The sequence below is a fragment of the Lynx canadensis genome, chromosome A1, assembly GCF_007474595.2.
Source record: "Lynx canadensis isolate LIC74 chromosome A1, mLynCan4.pri.v2, whole genome shotgun sequence".
NCBI lineage: Eukaryota > Metazoa > Chordata > Mammalia > Carnivora > Felidae > Lynx > Lynx canadensis.
The window spans coordinates 197231841-197247150 of record NC_044303.2 but is presented as its reverse complement, the minus strand read 5'-3'; the positions used below and the strand labels follow the sequence as shown (position 1 = coordinate 197247150).

General features: G+C 45.4%; 1 protein-coding gene across 1 annotated transcript in view; it reads left to right on the top strand.

Moving 5' to 3' along the window:
* Window positions 1-15310, top strand: part of HMGXB3 (HMG-box containing 3) — a 46901-nt gene that overhangs the window by 30331 nt on the left and 1260 nt on the right. The window contains 14 exon segments of the mRNA XM_030327337.1: window positions 1174-1475; window positions 1989-2116; window positions 6456-6509; window positions 6512-6592; window positions 7496-7627; window positions 7630-7673; window positions 10913-10943; window positions 10946-11035; window positions 11038-11099; window positions 11102-11132; window positions 11976-12107; window positions 12653-12660; window positions 12927-13033; window positions 14639-14858. Of these exon segments, the coding sequence (XP_030183197.1) occupies window positions 1174-1475; window positions 1989-2116; window positions 6456-6509; window positions 6512-6592; window positions 7496-7627; window positions 7630-7673; window positions 10913-10943; window positions 10946-11035; window positions 11038-11099; window positions 11102-11132; window positions 11976-12107; window positions 12653-12660; window positions 12927-13033; window positions 14639-14858 (1422 nt within the window).

Below are 15310 nucleotides of genomic sequence, written 5' to 3'. Positions count from 1 at the left end.
TACTCTTCCAGCCCATAGTTCAACATAGACAGGGCTGGGAACACACTGTCTCCCAGGGCAACTCATTCTAGTGTCAGTCAGCTCTCTGCAGTTGTTCTTTTTCTTCCAGCAAGCATGCATTTGAATGCCTACTGTAGGTCAGGCCTTTGGAGATACAAAGATAAATAGAACATGGTCCCTTCCCTTGAGGAACACACAGTCTCGTGGGGGAGAAAAGTAAGTAGCCAAACTACAGATAAATGAGATGAGAGCTATAGGTGTGCAGAGTTCATAGAAAGTTCCTTCTTGTTATTAGGCAATTAACTTCTGCAAAACAACATATTATATGTCCAGCAAATAGGAATTAGAATCTTTAGTGTGCTCTCATGCTGGTTTTGGGAATCAGCAAATAAACAGGAACCTTATACTCACTGAAAATAGGGGAACAGTCTCACCAGCTGTGAGACAGTGAATTCTGCAGTAAAAGGATGGACTCTGGAAACACGAGGGAGGGAGTGATTCCTGTTGCATTTATATAAGGGATCTCGGAGGAACCTCCATTTTTTAATGAGCATTTCAGGACCTTAGTCCTGAAAGCCTTTAATTGATACATGAAATAGTTCCCTTGTACCCAGAAGATAAAAGTGTTAAAGACAAATACCTTAAGTAGTACAGATATTTGGTGACATATCAAAACTACCATTTGTAGAGCTTTCATTGTCTACCAGGTACTATGCTAAGTGCTTTACTTGCAATATTTTGTTTACTCTGCATGATAACTCTAGGAGATTACTAGTACTTCATCCTTCATTTCATAGATAAGAAAACTGAGGCTCAGAAAGATTCAGTAGATTGCTTTGGGTCACAAATGTATGGCTATTAAGTGGCATATCCAGGATTGAGACCCGGGTTTGTTATTCTCCAAACCTGGTGAATGGGAGCTTACCTCTGAAACCATTTCTGAGTGATGTGTATAATCCTCTCCTTTTACTGGTAGAGAACTTTGTGCCAGAGAGAGAACACCTGCCTCGAGTCACGCAGCGAGTTACTAACTGAGGTGGTTTGGAAAGTAGGTTTCCTACCCTCAGCCACGGATGGGCCCATCCCTCTGCCGCTGGCAGCCTCTCAGCATTTTAGACCAAGGCTGGCGGTGCCCTGGCTGTTTGCTGATCATTCAATCTGCTCCTTTCCCAGGAGGTCAGCTCACCGCTCCCAGATGTGCTGAGTGCCACAGAGCCCCTGAGCCTGGCCCAGAGGGAGGTGCAGCGCCAGTCCACTCTGCAGCTGCTGCGCAAAGTCCTGCAGATTCCTGAGAACGAGTCTGAGCTGGCTGAGGTCTTCGCCTTGATTCACGAACTCAACAGCTCTCGACTCATTCTGTCCAACGTGAGTGAAGAGACGGTCACCATCGAGCAGACCTCTTGGTCGAATTATTATGAGTCTCCGTCCACGCAGTGCCTACTCTGTAGCAGCCCATTATTCAAAGGGGGACAAAAGTAAGCACCCCTTTCAGATTTACCCTGTCCCTAGCTGCCATATCTTACTTGGCCCATCTTGCCCCTTTTTCCAAACTTCTGTAAAGCTATATCCTTTGAAGATGTTATTCTCTGCTTCTCTTAGGTTTCCTTTGCTTTTTCGATTGCCTAAAGTAAAATCATAGTGATTAGTAATGATCCATTATTTCTATTGAAAATGTCTGAAAGTTGTTGTCACCAAGTTAGGATTTCATTTACATCTGGACTGCCCGGCACAATGCTTAGATTTGGGAGTTCAGGGGGATTGGTTAAAGTAGGTAATGAATCCAGAGTAGTATTAACTTAAGGGGTGATTCCACAGACCACATGCCACCAGAGCAGACACCCACCTAGAAAACCTTGGAACACGAGCTCCAGCATCTTCATCTGCCTACTTCATTAAAATCTTGAGAACTTTGCCGTTGATCACTGAGCCCTGGAACTGCATAAGTTGATTTCCTTTATGTTTTTCTGTTGGTGATGTTTTGGTACTAGCTCCCTGGCCGGGCCCCAGGAGTGCTGGCTGCTGACAGCCAGCCGGCTACAGGTGGTGACTGCCCAGGTGAAGATGTGTCTGAACCCTCATTGTCTGGCCCTGCACAGCTTCACGGACATCTATGCAGGTGGGTGTCATTGTCTGGCCCTGCACAGCTTCACGGACATCTATGCAGGTGGTATCAGCCTTTCTTCCTTCAAAGGGCCCCAAAACAGGCTTGGGAACAGCCTCTGTTGGTCAGACCTCTGGCTCTTTGAGCACTGCACCTTCCCTCAGATGTGGCTTCTGAGAAAGAGGGGATTTTTTCTCGTGGGTGTCTTGGTGCCAGAAGATTACTTCTGGGCTCTTATATTAGGGCTCTTGTACCTTGGATCTTTAGACAAAGTTAATTTTTAAATAACAGATCTTCATTGTGGAAAAAAAATAGAAAATGCTGACAGGTACAAAGAAGAAAATAAAAGGGAATATGGGATTTATGGGTTTATGGTTTTTCTTTCAGCAAAAGTGGGGTCGTGCCAGATATTGTTTTGGGATATTCTTATTTTTTTTATGTTTATTTTCAGAGAGAGAAAGCGTGAGCCTGAGTCGGGGAGAGGAGCAGAGGAGGTGAAAGAATCCCAAGCAAGCTTCACACGGGGCTTGATCTCATGACCATGAGATTGTGACATGAACCAAAATTAAGAGTTAGATGCTTGGGGCGCCTGCGTGGCTCAGTCGGTAGAGCGTCTGACTTCGGCTCGGGTCATGATCTCATGGCTCGTGACTTCGAGCCCCGCGTCGGGCTCTGTGCAGACAGCTCAGAGCCTGGAGCCTGCTTCCGATTCTGTGTCTCCCTCTCTCTGCCCCTAACCCACTCGCATTCTGTCTCTGTCTCTCTCAAAAATAATTAAAAACATTAAAAAACAAATTTTTTAAAAAAGAGTTAGATGCTTAACCGACTGAGCCACCCACATGCCCCGGAATATTCTTTTTAAGTTTGGCAGTGTACCATGGGCATCTTCCCGTGCCAGCAAGTGGGGAAATACATGACCATAATTAGAGAGTGTATGGGACTCCATTTTAGAATTCTCTTTATAATTAACTCTTTGTGTATAGCCTTAATTATTTCCTTTGGACAAGTGCTCAAAACAGAATTGCTGCGCGTTCACCCATTCTCCCTGTATGTTCATCAGCATCAGACATTTGTGGAACATTCACCATGTACCACCGTTGTAAGAATTTGGAATTTGAATTTCATACGTACACTTGAGTGCCAAAGATTAGAGTATTTGTGATTTATTCTTGTCTTCAGAGCCTTACACTGCCTTGTTTTGTATTCATGCTTTCAGTGTCTTGTATTGCCCAACTGAGTTTGTATTATTTTATGCTTTTGCCAGTAGATAATGAGAGTGCCATTTCCCTGCAGTCTATCTGGGTCAGTAGTACCTAGGATTATACATATTTTTGATTTTAGCTTTAATTTTAAATTTACATCAACAATAACATTTACTTCATTGTCGTACAGTCACATGAGTTCTGACAGGTGCACCGAGTTGTGTACCTGCCACCACAATCCGTATATAGGACAGTTCCATGGCCTAAAACATTCCTCCCGTGTGTAATCACCCCTGACCTCTAGCAGCCATCTGATCTCTTCTTCATTCCTATAGCTCCATCTTTCTAGAATGTCATTTAATCCAATCATAGTATGTAGTATTTTTTTAAAAATATGTTTTAAAGATTAAAATTCTTTTGAGTGTAGTTGATACACAATGTATGCAGTATTTTAAGTGAGTCTGGCTTCTTTCGTTAAACATCATGCCTTTGAAAGTCATCCACGTTGTTGCATGTATCAGCAGTTTGTTCCTCCTTCTTGTTGAGTAGTTTTGCATTGTGTGAAGTACCACAGTTAGTTTATCTGTTCACTTTTTGAAGGACATTTGTGTTGTTACCAGTTTTGGGCACTTTTGAATAGAGCTGCTATGAACACTCATGTACGGGCTTTTGTGTAAACACAAATTTCCATCTTTTGGATGAATACCGAGGAGTCAGACTGCTGGGCCATATGCTAAGTGTATCTTTATTTTTGTAAAGGAATTGCCAAACTGTTTACTTAAATGTTTGTACCATTTTGCATTATGTCCAACAGGAATGAGAGGGTTTTTTGTTCCTGTTTTTCTAGCCATTCTGATGGCTGTGTGTAGTGGTATTTCTTCGTGGTTTTAATTTGTGTCTCCTCAGTGACTAGTGATGTTGAGCATCTTTTCATGGGTTTATTTGCCATCCACATGTCGTCTTTGGTGAAGTATCTGTTCCATCTTTGGTCTGTTGGAGTAGATTGTTTGTTTTCTTACTGTTAAATTCTTAATTCTGGACCCATAGTCCTTTGTCAGATAAGTGATTTACAAGTGTTTCCTCATGATTTTTGGCTTGATTTTTCATTCTTCCACAGAGCAGAAGTTCTTAATTATGACAAAGACTACTTCATCAGTTGTTTCTTTAGGGATTATGCTTTTCGCAGTCTACGGTCTCTATGTCGGTGAAGACCTATATATTTTCTGTGTTTTCTTCTAATTTTTATAAGTTTATGGATACATTTAAGTTTGTAATTCATTTTGAGTTAATTTTATATAAAGTGTGAGTATAACGTGTGAGGCCCAGATTGAGTTCTTTCTTTTTTTTTTTTTTTTTGCTTGTGGACATCTAGTTGTACCACCGTTTGTTGAAAGATAGTCTTTTCTCCATTGAATTGCCTTTGCTTGTTTGTTGAAAACCAGTTGATCATATGTACGGCTTTATTTCTGTTCTCTGTTCTCTTTCGTTGTTTTATGTTTGTCCTTTTGCCAATACCACACTGGTCTTGATTACTACAGCTGGATAGTAGGTCTTAAAATCAGTTAGTGTGAGTCCTCCAACCTTGTTCTTCCTAGTTGTTTTGGCTAGTTTTATTTCCTTTGCATTTCCTTTTTTTCTTTTTTTTTTTAATTATTTTTTTAATTTTTATTTTGAGAGAGAGCGCATGCCAGTTGGAGAGGGGCAGAGGGAGGGATGAATTCCAAGCAGGCTCCGCACTGTCAGCACAGAGCTCTGGGCTCAAACCCACTTACCATGAGATCATGACCTGAGCCGAAATGAAGAGTTGGACACTCAACAGACTGAGCCACCCAGGTGCCCCTCCTTTGCATTTCCATGTAAATTTTAGAATCAGCTTCTCAGTATCTGCAGACGTCCTACTGGAATTTTAATTGGCATTACATTGAATCTGTAGATACAATTTGAAAGTTTAACACGCTTAAAAATATTGAGTCTTCCAATCCGTAAACATGTCAATCTGTTTATTAGGGTTTCTTTTATTTCTTTCATCAGTGTTTCGTAGTTTTCAGCATGTAGATCCTGCACATATTTTGTTAAGTATTTCATTTTGTTCAATTCTAAATGACATGGTTTTAATTTCTGACTGTTCAGTGTTAGTGTAGAATACCGTTGGGTTTTGTCTATTGAGTTTTTTACCAGTGACCTTGCTAAATTTCCGTAACAGCTTTAGGAACTTTTTGCAGATTGGTATTATAATTTTTTAAAGTTTTTGCCAATTTGATAGGTAAAAACTGGTGTGTCATTTCCTAATTTGTTGCATTTCTTTGATTCTTAAGAGGATTATATGTTGTTTTTTCCTTAAATCTCTTTTGTGAATTTCTTTTGTTTCCACCCTTCATTTGAATATTTTGTTGTTGACAGAGTTATTCCCCAGTTTATCCGTTGTCTTCTAATTGTGGTTAAATTTGTGGTTTTTTGGGTTTTGTTTTGTTTTGGGACACAAAGGTGTTTTTGTTGTTTTTTGGTTTTTTTTTTTTTTTCTTTTTTTAATTTTTATGTAACCAGATTTGGTATTCTCCTTTATGGTTTCAGCCTTTGGTATCATGCTCGGAAAAGCCTTCCCCACTCCTTTATACCCTTCTGTAATGAGAACACATATTCTAGAACTTGCTTTTGTGCAAATTTATGCTTTATGTTTTGTGCAAATATAAAATCACCCTGTTTTATTTGTCTTCAATTGATTGTATTTAAATTTTTCTGAGTCTTTCATCTTCGGATTTTGTTAGGGGTGATTTTATAGTTTTTGTTACATCCCTGGGCTAGAGGGTACTCCTGGCCTTCCCCCACAGTGTGGCTGTTGAGAAGTAGAGGAAGGGCAGCCCCGCTGGTAATGAAGACTGAGCTGGGCCACAGGGAGGGGTTTCTGTTTTTATGAAAACATTCTCTACACATTTAATTGCGTGCTTTTTTCATTTAACTGTGTATTACGGACGGCTCCCATGTCAGAGCATTTAGGTTTACCTTATTCCTTCTAATGCATAATTTTCTATTTGAAAAATGTACCATAATTATTAGCTCTTATGCTATTGCTGGACATTTAGTTTGTTTCTAATTTTTTGCCGTTGTAGATGTTTTACCATGAGTTTCTGTGTTGCTTCTTTTTAACTCTGCAGGTCTCTTTAATGTGGGGAACAAGCTACTAGTGAGCCTGGACTTGCTCTTTGCAATCCGAACCAGATCAAGTTGGGGGAGGACCCCAGAGTGTCCATCAGCACTGTTCTGAAGTCAGTGCAGGAGCAGACAGGTACAGGTTGTCTTTCTCCCTTTTCCGTGCTAGTTCTGAGTTCCCTGGGAATTTTCAGCGCTGGGCTTCGGTTTGAAAGAATCATCTTGCAGAAGAATCTGATAGTTCGGAAAGGAGACATTCTTGACTTCCCTGGTACTCTCCTCCTTTTGAATTTTACGAATGCCAAATTAACTTTGGGAAGAATGAGTCTTTCCATCCAGCCAGGGACCCCCAGCACGAGGTTAAGCTGACTCTTTAGAAGTTCATCCTCTGATCTATGGGTAGACAAGGCCTCACTGCATGTTGATCAGACTCACTCTGAGTACATAGCTTCTGGAGGTCTGCTACCGGTCCCAGGGCTCATGTTGAGACCTGAGGGTGGTGACCACCCTCCTTATTATTAGCAATTATTTTCCCCCTTGCTTCCTTCTCTCTGTTGGTGCTTTTCCCTTCCTATCCCTGTAGGTTTCCGTTCCCTTGCACCTTGCTTGCTAGGAGGTCAGATAGAGTACTGCAGAGGTTCTGGGGTCAAACAGGCTTGTGTTTGAGTCTTGGCACTGCTACTTAGTGGCAGCGTATTTTTGAGCAAGTTATTCTCTGTGCCTCAGTTTCTCCAGTTGTAAAATGAGGATGAGAATAGCTTCTATTTCATAAAGATGTGAGAGTTAAATGAGTAACGTATTTGAAGTTGTTTGCACTGTGTTTAGTGCCTAGTAGGTACTTAGTGCGAGGTGGTTACAACTCTGATTGGAATTGCCCTTTGGGGTTGCCACCCGAGCCCTTAGGGCCAGGGTGCTTGACCCTGGGGTGTTCTTAGGGGAGAAGCAGTCTTGCAGAGTTGCTGTTCTTGCTGGCCATTGGCTCGTGCCCAGTGGCCTCACGGTCTTTTGCTGTGACTTCTCAGAACTCTGCTCTCCTGCAGAAAAGACCTGACCTTGGAGGAGCTGAGCCAGCTGCAGGAGCTGCTGTGCAATGGCTATTGGGCTTTCGAGTGCCTCACTGTCCGAGACTACAATGACATGATCTGTGGCATCTGTGGTGTGGCTCCCAAAGTGGAAATGCCCAGAGGAATGAAGAAAATGTGTTGGCACTGAAGAGTGTGGAAGTAAGTATCTCCTGCCGCCTTTAGAACTGTCCTCACACTTCGGCAGCCACCTTCCTTCATGCTGTCCCAGGAACAGATGGCTCCAGTCCTGCCTGAGAGAAGGGAGTGCTTTTTTATCTAAGGAAGGCTGGATGGAAATTATGGCATTTGTTACTTGCCAACAAATTTATTAAACATGAACCAGGTACACTTTTTAGACACTTGGGCACATGGCAGTAAAAAACCTATAAAGTTCCTGTGCTCATGGGGCTCGAATCCTGCTTTGGGAATGTGGGAAATCCCCAAATTTGAGAATTTAACAGGAAACAAACATTGTTAATAATTGTATGTTATATCAGTGTCTATATTATATGTAGTAAGTAGTAATTAAAGTAGCATAGTGACAGTAAGCAGGTGAGGAGAAGAGAGCAGTTTGGTGGAGAGTGGGATTCCTGTTTTCTAGAGGGTAGTAGGGGGAGGCGTCTCTGATATGGTGGCATTTGAGGAGAGATCTGAAGCCCACGTAGCTCTCAGGGGAGGAATATTCCAGGCAGAGAGAGCAGCAAAACATGGTCTGAGGTGGGCTTCCTCTGCCTGGTTGAGGAATGGCAAGGAGGCTGGTGGAGAGAGTGGTGGGATGTGTGAGTTCAAGGGGCTTTGGGAGGCCAGACTCCATGGGGGCACATGGGCCCCTGTGAGGACTTACACCAGTGAGATGAGAGCCATGGAAAGAAAGTGTGTGGAAAAGAGTGACCTGATCGGGGACTTAGGTCGTTAAATAAAAAGCGTTCGCAGAGGTAATACCAAACTCAGATGGGTTTTATACCTTAATTCTAACATCTCCAAGAATCTATGATGCTGATCAGAGAATGGTAAAAGCAGATGTATTTCTCCACCTCATTGTATAAGACCAAATAACCTTGAAATAAAACCAGCCATTTACTATAAGAACAAATCGGAGCTGATTGTATTCATGAATGTAGATGACACAGTGCCTCTATAGGATAATAACAGTGAGTAGAGTAACACATCATGACTAAGCTTGTCCCGGGAAACCGAGATTGTTTCAACGTTAGAAAATATACTAATGTAATTTGCTGCCGTACAGGTAAAAGGTAGAAGCCTATATGGTCATTTCATTAGATGTAAAAAAGGCTTTCATTATTATTTAACACCAGTTCTTTTTTTTTGTATTTTTAATGTTTATTTATTTTGAGATAGAGACCAGAGCATGAGTGGGGGAGGGGCAGAGAGAGGGGTGATACAGAATCTGAAGCAGGCTCCAGGCTCTGAGCTGTCAGCACAGAGCCTGATACGGGGCTCGAACCCACACACCGCGAGATCATGACTGAACCAAAGTCAGATGCTTAACTGAGCCACCCAGGCGCCCCAACCCCAATTTCTGATTAAAACTCTTAGTAAACTCAGAAGAATAGGAATTTTTCTTAACCTGGTTACATGGTGTTTCAAAAAAATCCCATAGGTTCCTGAACTCTCTCCCACGATTATGCTGAGAGGTCTGGTCTGCATGCCTGTGAGTAGGCTAGCAGTAGCGTAGTGGTGGGGTGTGAGCTCCCCATCCCTGAACTTGCAACATGACGTGTCTCTTGAGGCGCTGGACCTTCAGCTCATCTGTTCTCTACCCTGGGGTGGGTGCGGGCCCTCTAGAGAAAAGTTGGGTGCATTTTGGCATGGCCAGCTGAGCCTATTAGGGATTTAATGCACATGCCTCTGTTTCTTCCCAATTAAAAAAAAAAAAAAAAAAAGCGCATATATTTTGATTACGTATTCCTTTGAAGGATGGTGGTACATAACAAGACATATGAACGTAAGCATAGTGCTTCCTGGAGTCTTGTAAGTGTTGTTTGTAGATAAAGTAAACTATAAAAAAATTTTGCCGTTGTGTGTTATGTCATCAAGAGGCTATTGCCAAACTTCTTCAGATCTGTTCATCTCATGGTTTTACAGTGTAGTGTTAATAGTAATGCAGCTAGGGTTTATTGAGCATGTTACTGCGTTTGCCAAGTTCTTTGGCTCTGCTCAGTGCTTTATTATAGGACTTACTTCTCCAAGCCTGTGAGATTTGTATAGATGAAGGGACTGAAGCCCAGGGGTTTTGTCCAAGCTCACCCTGCCAGGAGGGGTAGAACTGGACCTTGGTGTTGGCTGTCTGACTCCAGAGTCTGAGTTTGTAAGCACTGCTGTGCTCACTCCTGGGACCCTGAGCTCCATTTTTTGTTGTTGTTGTTGTTGTTCTTGTTTTTTGTTTTTAAACACATCTGGCTTCAGAGACCATTGCTTTCCAGAAGTAAACAAATGTCCACCTCCCTGCAGAGTTTAAGTCTCGTAGACCTGCCTGGTACCTGCTTTGTCAGATCAAGGCTTTTTCTCAGAGAATGGCATAGAATTCCCTTCACTCTCAGTATAGGCATCTCTTCTCTTCTGTGGTACTGGGTATTTTCTTTCTAGAGACCAGGACTTACTTTATTCTCCCCTTTTGTGTGTGCAGGGTGGTGTGACGGATGTGTGAGGGAAGCAGGTGGAGGCTCTTCTGATGTCAGGGAAATGAACAAGAAGTTTCTGAACAGAACTTAAAATTTGCATTTGTCCCTGAGGAGACTGTCTGGTGGCCTCTCCCCTCAGGGACTGTATAGAGGAAGACCGTCTGGACTGATGACAGTCACCACATCAGTTTGCGCACACAGCAGCACAGTCAGCTGGCATTTCTCGTCCCCTTGTTTGTGGAGAGGGTGGGCTCAGTAGCTGTAAAGTGTGGTGGGACATCTGTGCTCTTTGCTCACGGCGTGCACTAGCGCCCTGGGTGGCAGGAACACAAGGCTTATGCTTGGAACTGGACCTTTGTTCGCATTCTTACTCTGTCCCTTACTGCACTAGTGTCACCTCAGACAGACTCCCAGACTTACAGAGCAGTAATCAGTGTCCAGCACATAGCGGGTAGTCAGTGGTAGTCCCTCTTCCTTGCGAGTCAGGGAGAGGACTGGACTATAGATGGATGCAGAAAGGACATAGGATTGTTCGTGGTGTTGGGAAGTGCTGTAGTATGGGAGAGAGGAATGCAGCCAAAAGGCAGTTGGGTACTAAGATGTCAGATCTGGGGGTGCCCTGGCCGTGCATGGCCGTCAGATGCCCCCCCGCCTGCCCCCCACCTTTGTTGTCCGGAGTGTATCAAGAAGGGGGGCTGTTCTGTTGCTAATACTCTGTGGCTCCTACAGTTTGATCGTTTTATCCTTATCTTTTAGTTCACCTGGCCCGAGTTCTTGGGCCCTAGTGAGGTAACGTGGAGGACTTTTGGGCCACAATGGAGACAGAGGTGATTGAGCAGGTGGCCTTCCCTGCCAGCATCCCTATCACCAAGTTTGATGCGTTGTTATTGCCCCCTTCTTTCCACCGCTCATGAGAGGAGCTGTGGTCGTCAACACTGAGAAGACAAAAAAAACCTGGATGTGCAGCCAGTACCTGGTGAGATCACCTGACTCAGGTCAAGGGAGGCCCAGTCCAGAGTCTGGGACATTTTCATGGCCAGACAGCATAAGTGGGGGGCGGGGGCGGTGCGATGGGCAGGCTCGCCTAGAGGGCTCTTTGGAGAAAGATAGTGACAATCTGTGACAAAATTCCCTAGAGATTAAAGTCATGGTGCAGAATTTTGGAGAGCTGCCAGCCAACTTTCACAAAACGGTACTTTTCCTTACCAAGTGGAATACATTTCCTATTTTATTTCATTTTTTAAATTCTGGACGTGACCTCAGATGATCTTAAAAGTATTTTAATACATTGTGATCGGCTGGTTCTCAAACAGTGCTTCCTAACATTAGTTGCTGAGGTCTCACCTCATGTTTACTGTTTCAAGACCCAGAAACTGGTTTTGTTTTCTAAGACCTCCATATAGTTCTCTGTTGGCCAGGCAGGTTCAGGAACACAATGTACCGAGAGTGTTCTTGAAATGAGCGGTACTGCTCATCTGCTGCTGCCCTTGTGGTAAGCATCTGAGATCTTGGTTCTTAAATACCCATTTTGGGGTTCTTTGAGGGCGCTCTACTGGATCTCTTCCCTAGATGTTCAAGGGTAGAAAGCCAGTTCTGATCCGACTTCAAATATCTGCAGAAGTAGAAGACCTTCTTTGAGTCCACCTCCTCCAGCACCCGAGGCTAGTGCTTGGGGCAGAGCCTGCTTTCCACCGCCTGCTGTACTTAGGCCTCATACCCACCCCCCCGCTTCTCATCCTCACACATGAGGGGCTACCCGTGACCTCTGTTGGCTGCAACAGCCCCCCCACCCCCCTTTCAACAGGGCTGTCTCTTGTAGGCCATGGCAGTGCCTTGGTGAGGCTACTCCACGAGGGCACCTGCAAGCTTGAGGAGATTGGCTCCTACAGTGAGGAGGAGCTACGGCACTTGCTGAGGCAGTGTGGCTCCCCTTGGGGACAGAAGACTCAAGGTGAGTGGTCGGGGGTTGGCAGTGCAGATAGGGACTATGTGCGAGCAGGCTGGCTGCCCTTTCTGGGCAAGGATACGAGCACCCGTGACAAGTGCCTTCACCGGACAGAAGGTGCGGGCAGTCAGGGAGGCCTGGGATGTGGTCCGCAGCCAGAGCATAACAGGAATGGGAGGCCTTTGCCTCCAGTCAGTTCCTCTGTGGGCCCAGACTCTGGGGTCAGGAATCCTGGCTCTCCCACTTACTGGGCGTGATCTTGGATAAGCTCCCCTACGTTTCTCAGCCTCACTTTCCTGGTTTACAAAGTGGAAATAACCAACTACCAACCCATGAAATTGTTGTAAGGAGGCACTTTGGCAGTATGTGGTTATCATCTCTCCTGGCTCTTAGAAAGTGAATGCTGTTACATGCATGAAGAGAGACAGTGTGTGTATGCATGTGTGTGTGGCGTGCACACGTGTATGTGAAATGTGTGTGTTTTACGCATATATTATTTCCTTTTTTTATACTAATAATGCTGTTGAAATGTTACGCTTCTTCAAGTTCAGACTCAAATGTTAGCTTTTTTTGAAGCATTCCCTGGCCTGTAAAAAGTAGGAAGACCCCAAGCTTCAAGAGTCTGGCACTTTGGTCATTCTGGCTGGCTCTGTGACCTGGTCCTTTCACGCCCTCAGAGGACTTTGGGCTAGTGAGGCTCCAAGGCCCACTCTGGCCTTGACAGTTTATTCTTTTGCTTTGGATATTGAAGTGAGCATTTGGTGCTGCACACCAGGCCTGGTCCCTTAGCATTTACTGCTCTGTTTTTAATCTTGTCTGCTCCAGGAACAGCTCTGCTTCTCCTTGTTGGCCCTCTATGAATCTGTACAGAATGGAACCAGAGTTAGACAGCCCCCACCTCATCTCACGGGGGGTAAAATCTACAAGGTGTGCCCCATCAGGTAAGAGGATAGAAAGATACTGTGAATTGTCCACACCAGTTGTCCACACAGGGAATCTGGTTGATCCAGCTCATCCTGTGGGAGCTGGCACTTAGGTCACTGGGCAGCCTGCGGAGTAGCTCCTTATGGGTCAGTTGCCAGCGTTTGCACTAGGAAGGGAGCCTGCATCGTCACCAATGAGGATTAATCCCCTTTCCACATGCTGGCCCTTCATAGCTGTTGAGGATTCGGAGGTGAGCGCTGAAGATGTCATTCCTCCACTAGATGATCTCATTCTAGAGGGGAAATAAAGCCACCATGGCTTATGGCGCTAGCTCTGAAGGAACTAGATGAGACCTGAGATAGAAGATAACAGAGAGGGACCTGCTGTCTGGAGCAGCCAGTGATAAGCTGTGGAAGTAATGTTCCAGCAGAGGGAGGGGTTGACCACTAAGTCCTGAGTGGGGAAGCCTAGTGAGCCCAGAGGAGGAAGGTTGGAAGGGTCACCAGAGGCCAGATCATGTAGAGCTTTGTAGGCCACAGTAGCAGTCTGGGTTTCCTTCTGAGAGTGATGAAGGGTCCACTGGACAGTTCTGAGTGGGAACTGGGGAGGCCGTAGTTCAGATTTGGTTTAAGAAGAGCACGCCTTATGTCATAGAAGCCTGAACAGGGTAGACACTGGGATGACTCGGGAAGGTTGCGCGCCTATACGACAAAGCAGGCCAAGGAAGACGCTGGGGTTGAAAACCCGTTTGAAACGAGTATTTAAACAGGGCAGAGATTGCCAGCACAGCCTTCAGTTAATTCAGGTGTGTGAGCGGACGTGGCGACTGGCCAGCCAAAGAGAATCTGATTATCAGCTTCTTTGACAAAAGCTGCGTCTGAAGGACAGACTTGATGCCTCTCCCTGGCAGAACAGAGCCTGCTCAGAGGACTGTGCTCATGTGACTGGGGACTGTCTCGTGGGAAGCATTTGACCACACAGGGCTGTGAGAGCTGCAGAGCTCAGGGCTGTGATAGGCGAGCAGGGTTACTAGGAGGTGATAGCCAGGACTGGTAGGGGTGAGGGTAGGGAGGTGGAGGCAGATGCAGGATTCCCCACTGTACACAGAGTTCGTCAGCAATGAAGTGGCATCTGGGGGCGGGGGGCCCTGTTGGTGGAGGTGTTTCCTGGTTAACATTGGGCAACATATCCGGGTCTGCTGGAGAGCTGCTCAAAGTACAGATGCTCAGGCCCCACCCCCAGAGGTTAATTCCTTAGGTTTGGAGTGGGGCCCTGGAACCTCCATCTTGAACCAGCTGTTAGCTGCCGGTGCTGTGTGGCTGGGAATCGGAGCCACTGGACTCGACAGTGCTTGTTAGTGTGGAGGGTGGGGTTTGGAGCAGATGCCCTTGGGGCCTCTCAGCCTCAGTTGAAGACCAAATGGTCCCAGCTCTTCTCTCAGGAAGTCGGGGACGAAACAACTTCAATTAGGGACAGAAGTAGGAAGCAGGATGTGACGGGCTCTGGCAGGACGGCCATGGCTTTAGTCACAAAACCTGATTATTCCTGGGAAGAAGGCAGTGAAGACTCAACTCAGTCTGTCTGCTGATTGGCTGTGCTGTGTCCTCCCATCTCCCTGCCCAGGTGATCTGTGGCTCCAAGTATCTCGTGCGGGGCGAAAGTGCCCGCGACCATGTGGATCTGCTGGTCTCTTCCCGCCATTGGCCACCTGTCTACGTGGTAGACATGGCCACACCAGTGGCCCTGTGTGCTGACCTCTGCTACCCAGAGCTGACCAACCAGATGTGGGGGAGGAACCAGGGCTGCTTCTCTAGTCCTGCGGAGCCACCTGTGGTGAGTTCCCTTCTGAGGAACTGGAATAAATCCCGCAGACTCACCATGTTTCACCTCCTGGTTCTTTGGGAAGGCCTTACGGGAACCATCTCCAGCATCCTTTGTCTCTGCTACTATTTTGTCTTGATGCTCTGAACCAGCATGTACTCCACAAATTTTTACTGACTAATCCCTGTACGTGTGAGGCCACAGCATGTCACTGAGGAGTGCCCAGGATGTCCCAAACACAGATATTTTGGAGTCAAAGGAGTTGCCTTCCAGATAAGCCTAGAAAATTGCCGCTCTTTGGAGACATCATGCGTGTTGGTGTACTAAAGACCCAGACCAGCCAGGTGTTGGATTTGACCATGAATATACCGCATGGCATACCTGTTATGATCTAGAGGTACAGAGGCTTAGAAAACACCGGTCGTATCCAATCTACTCTTCTTACTGAAAGGGTAGAGTAAGGT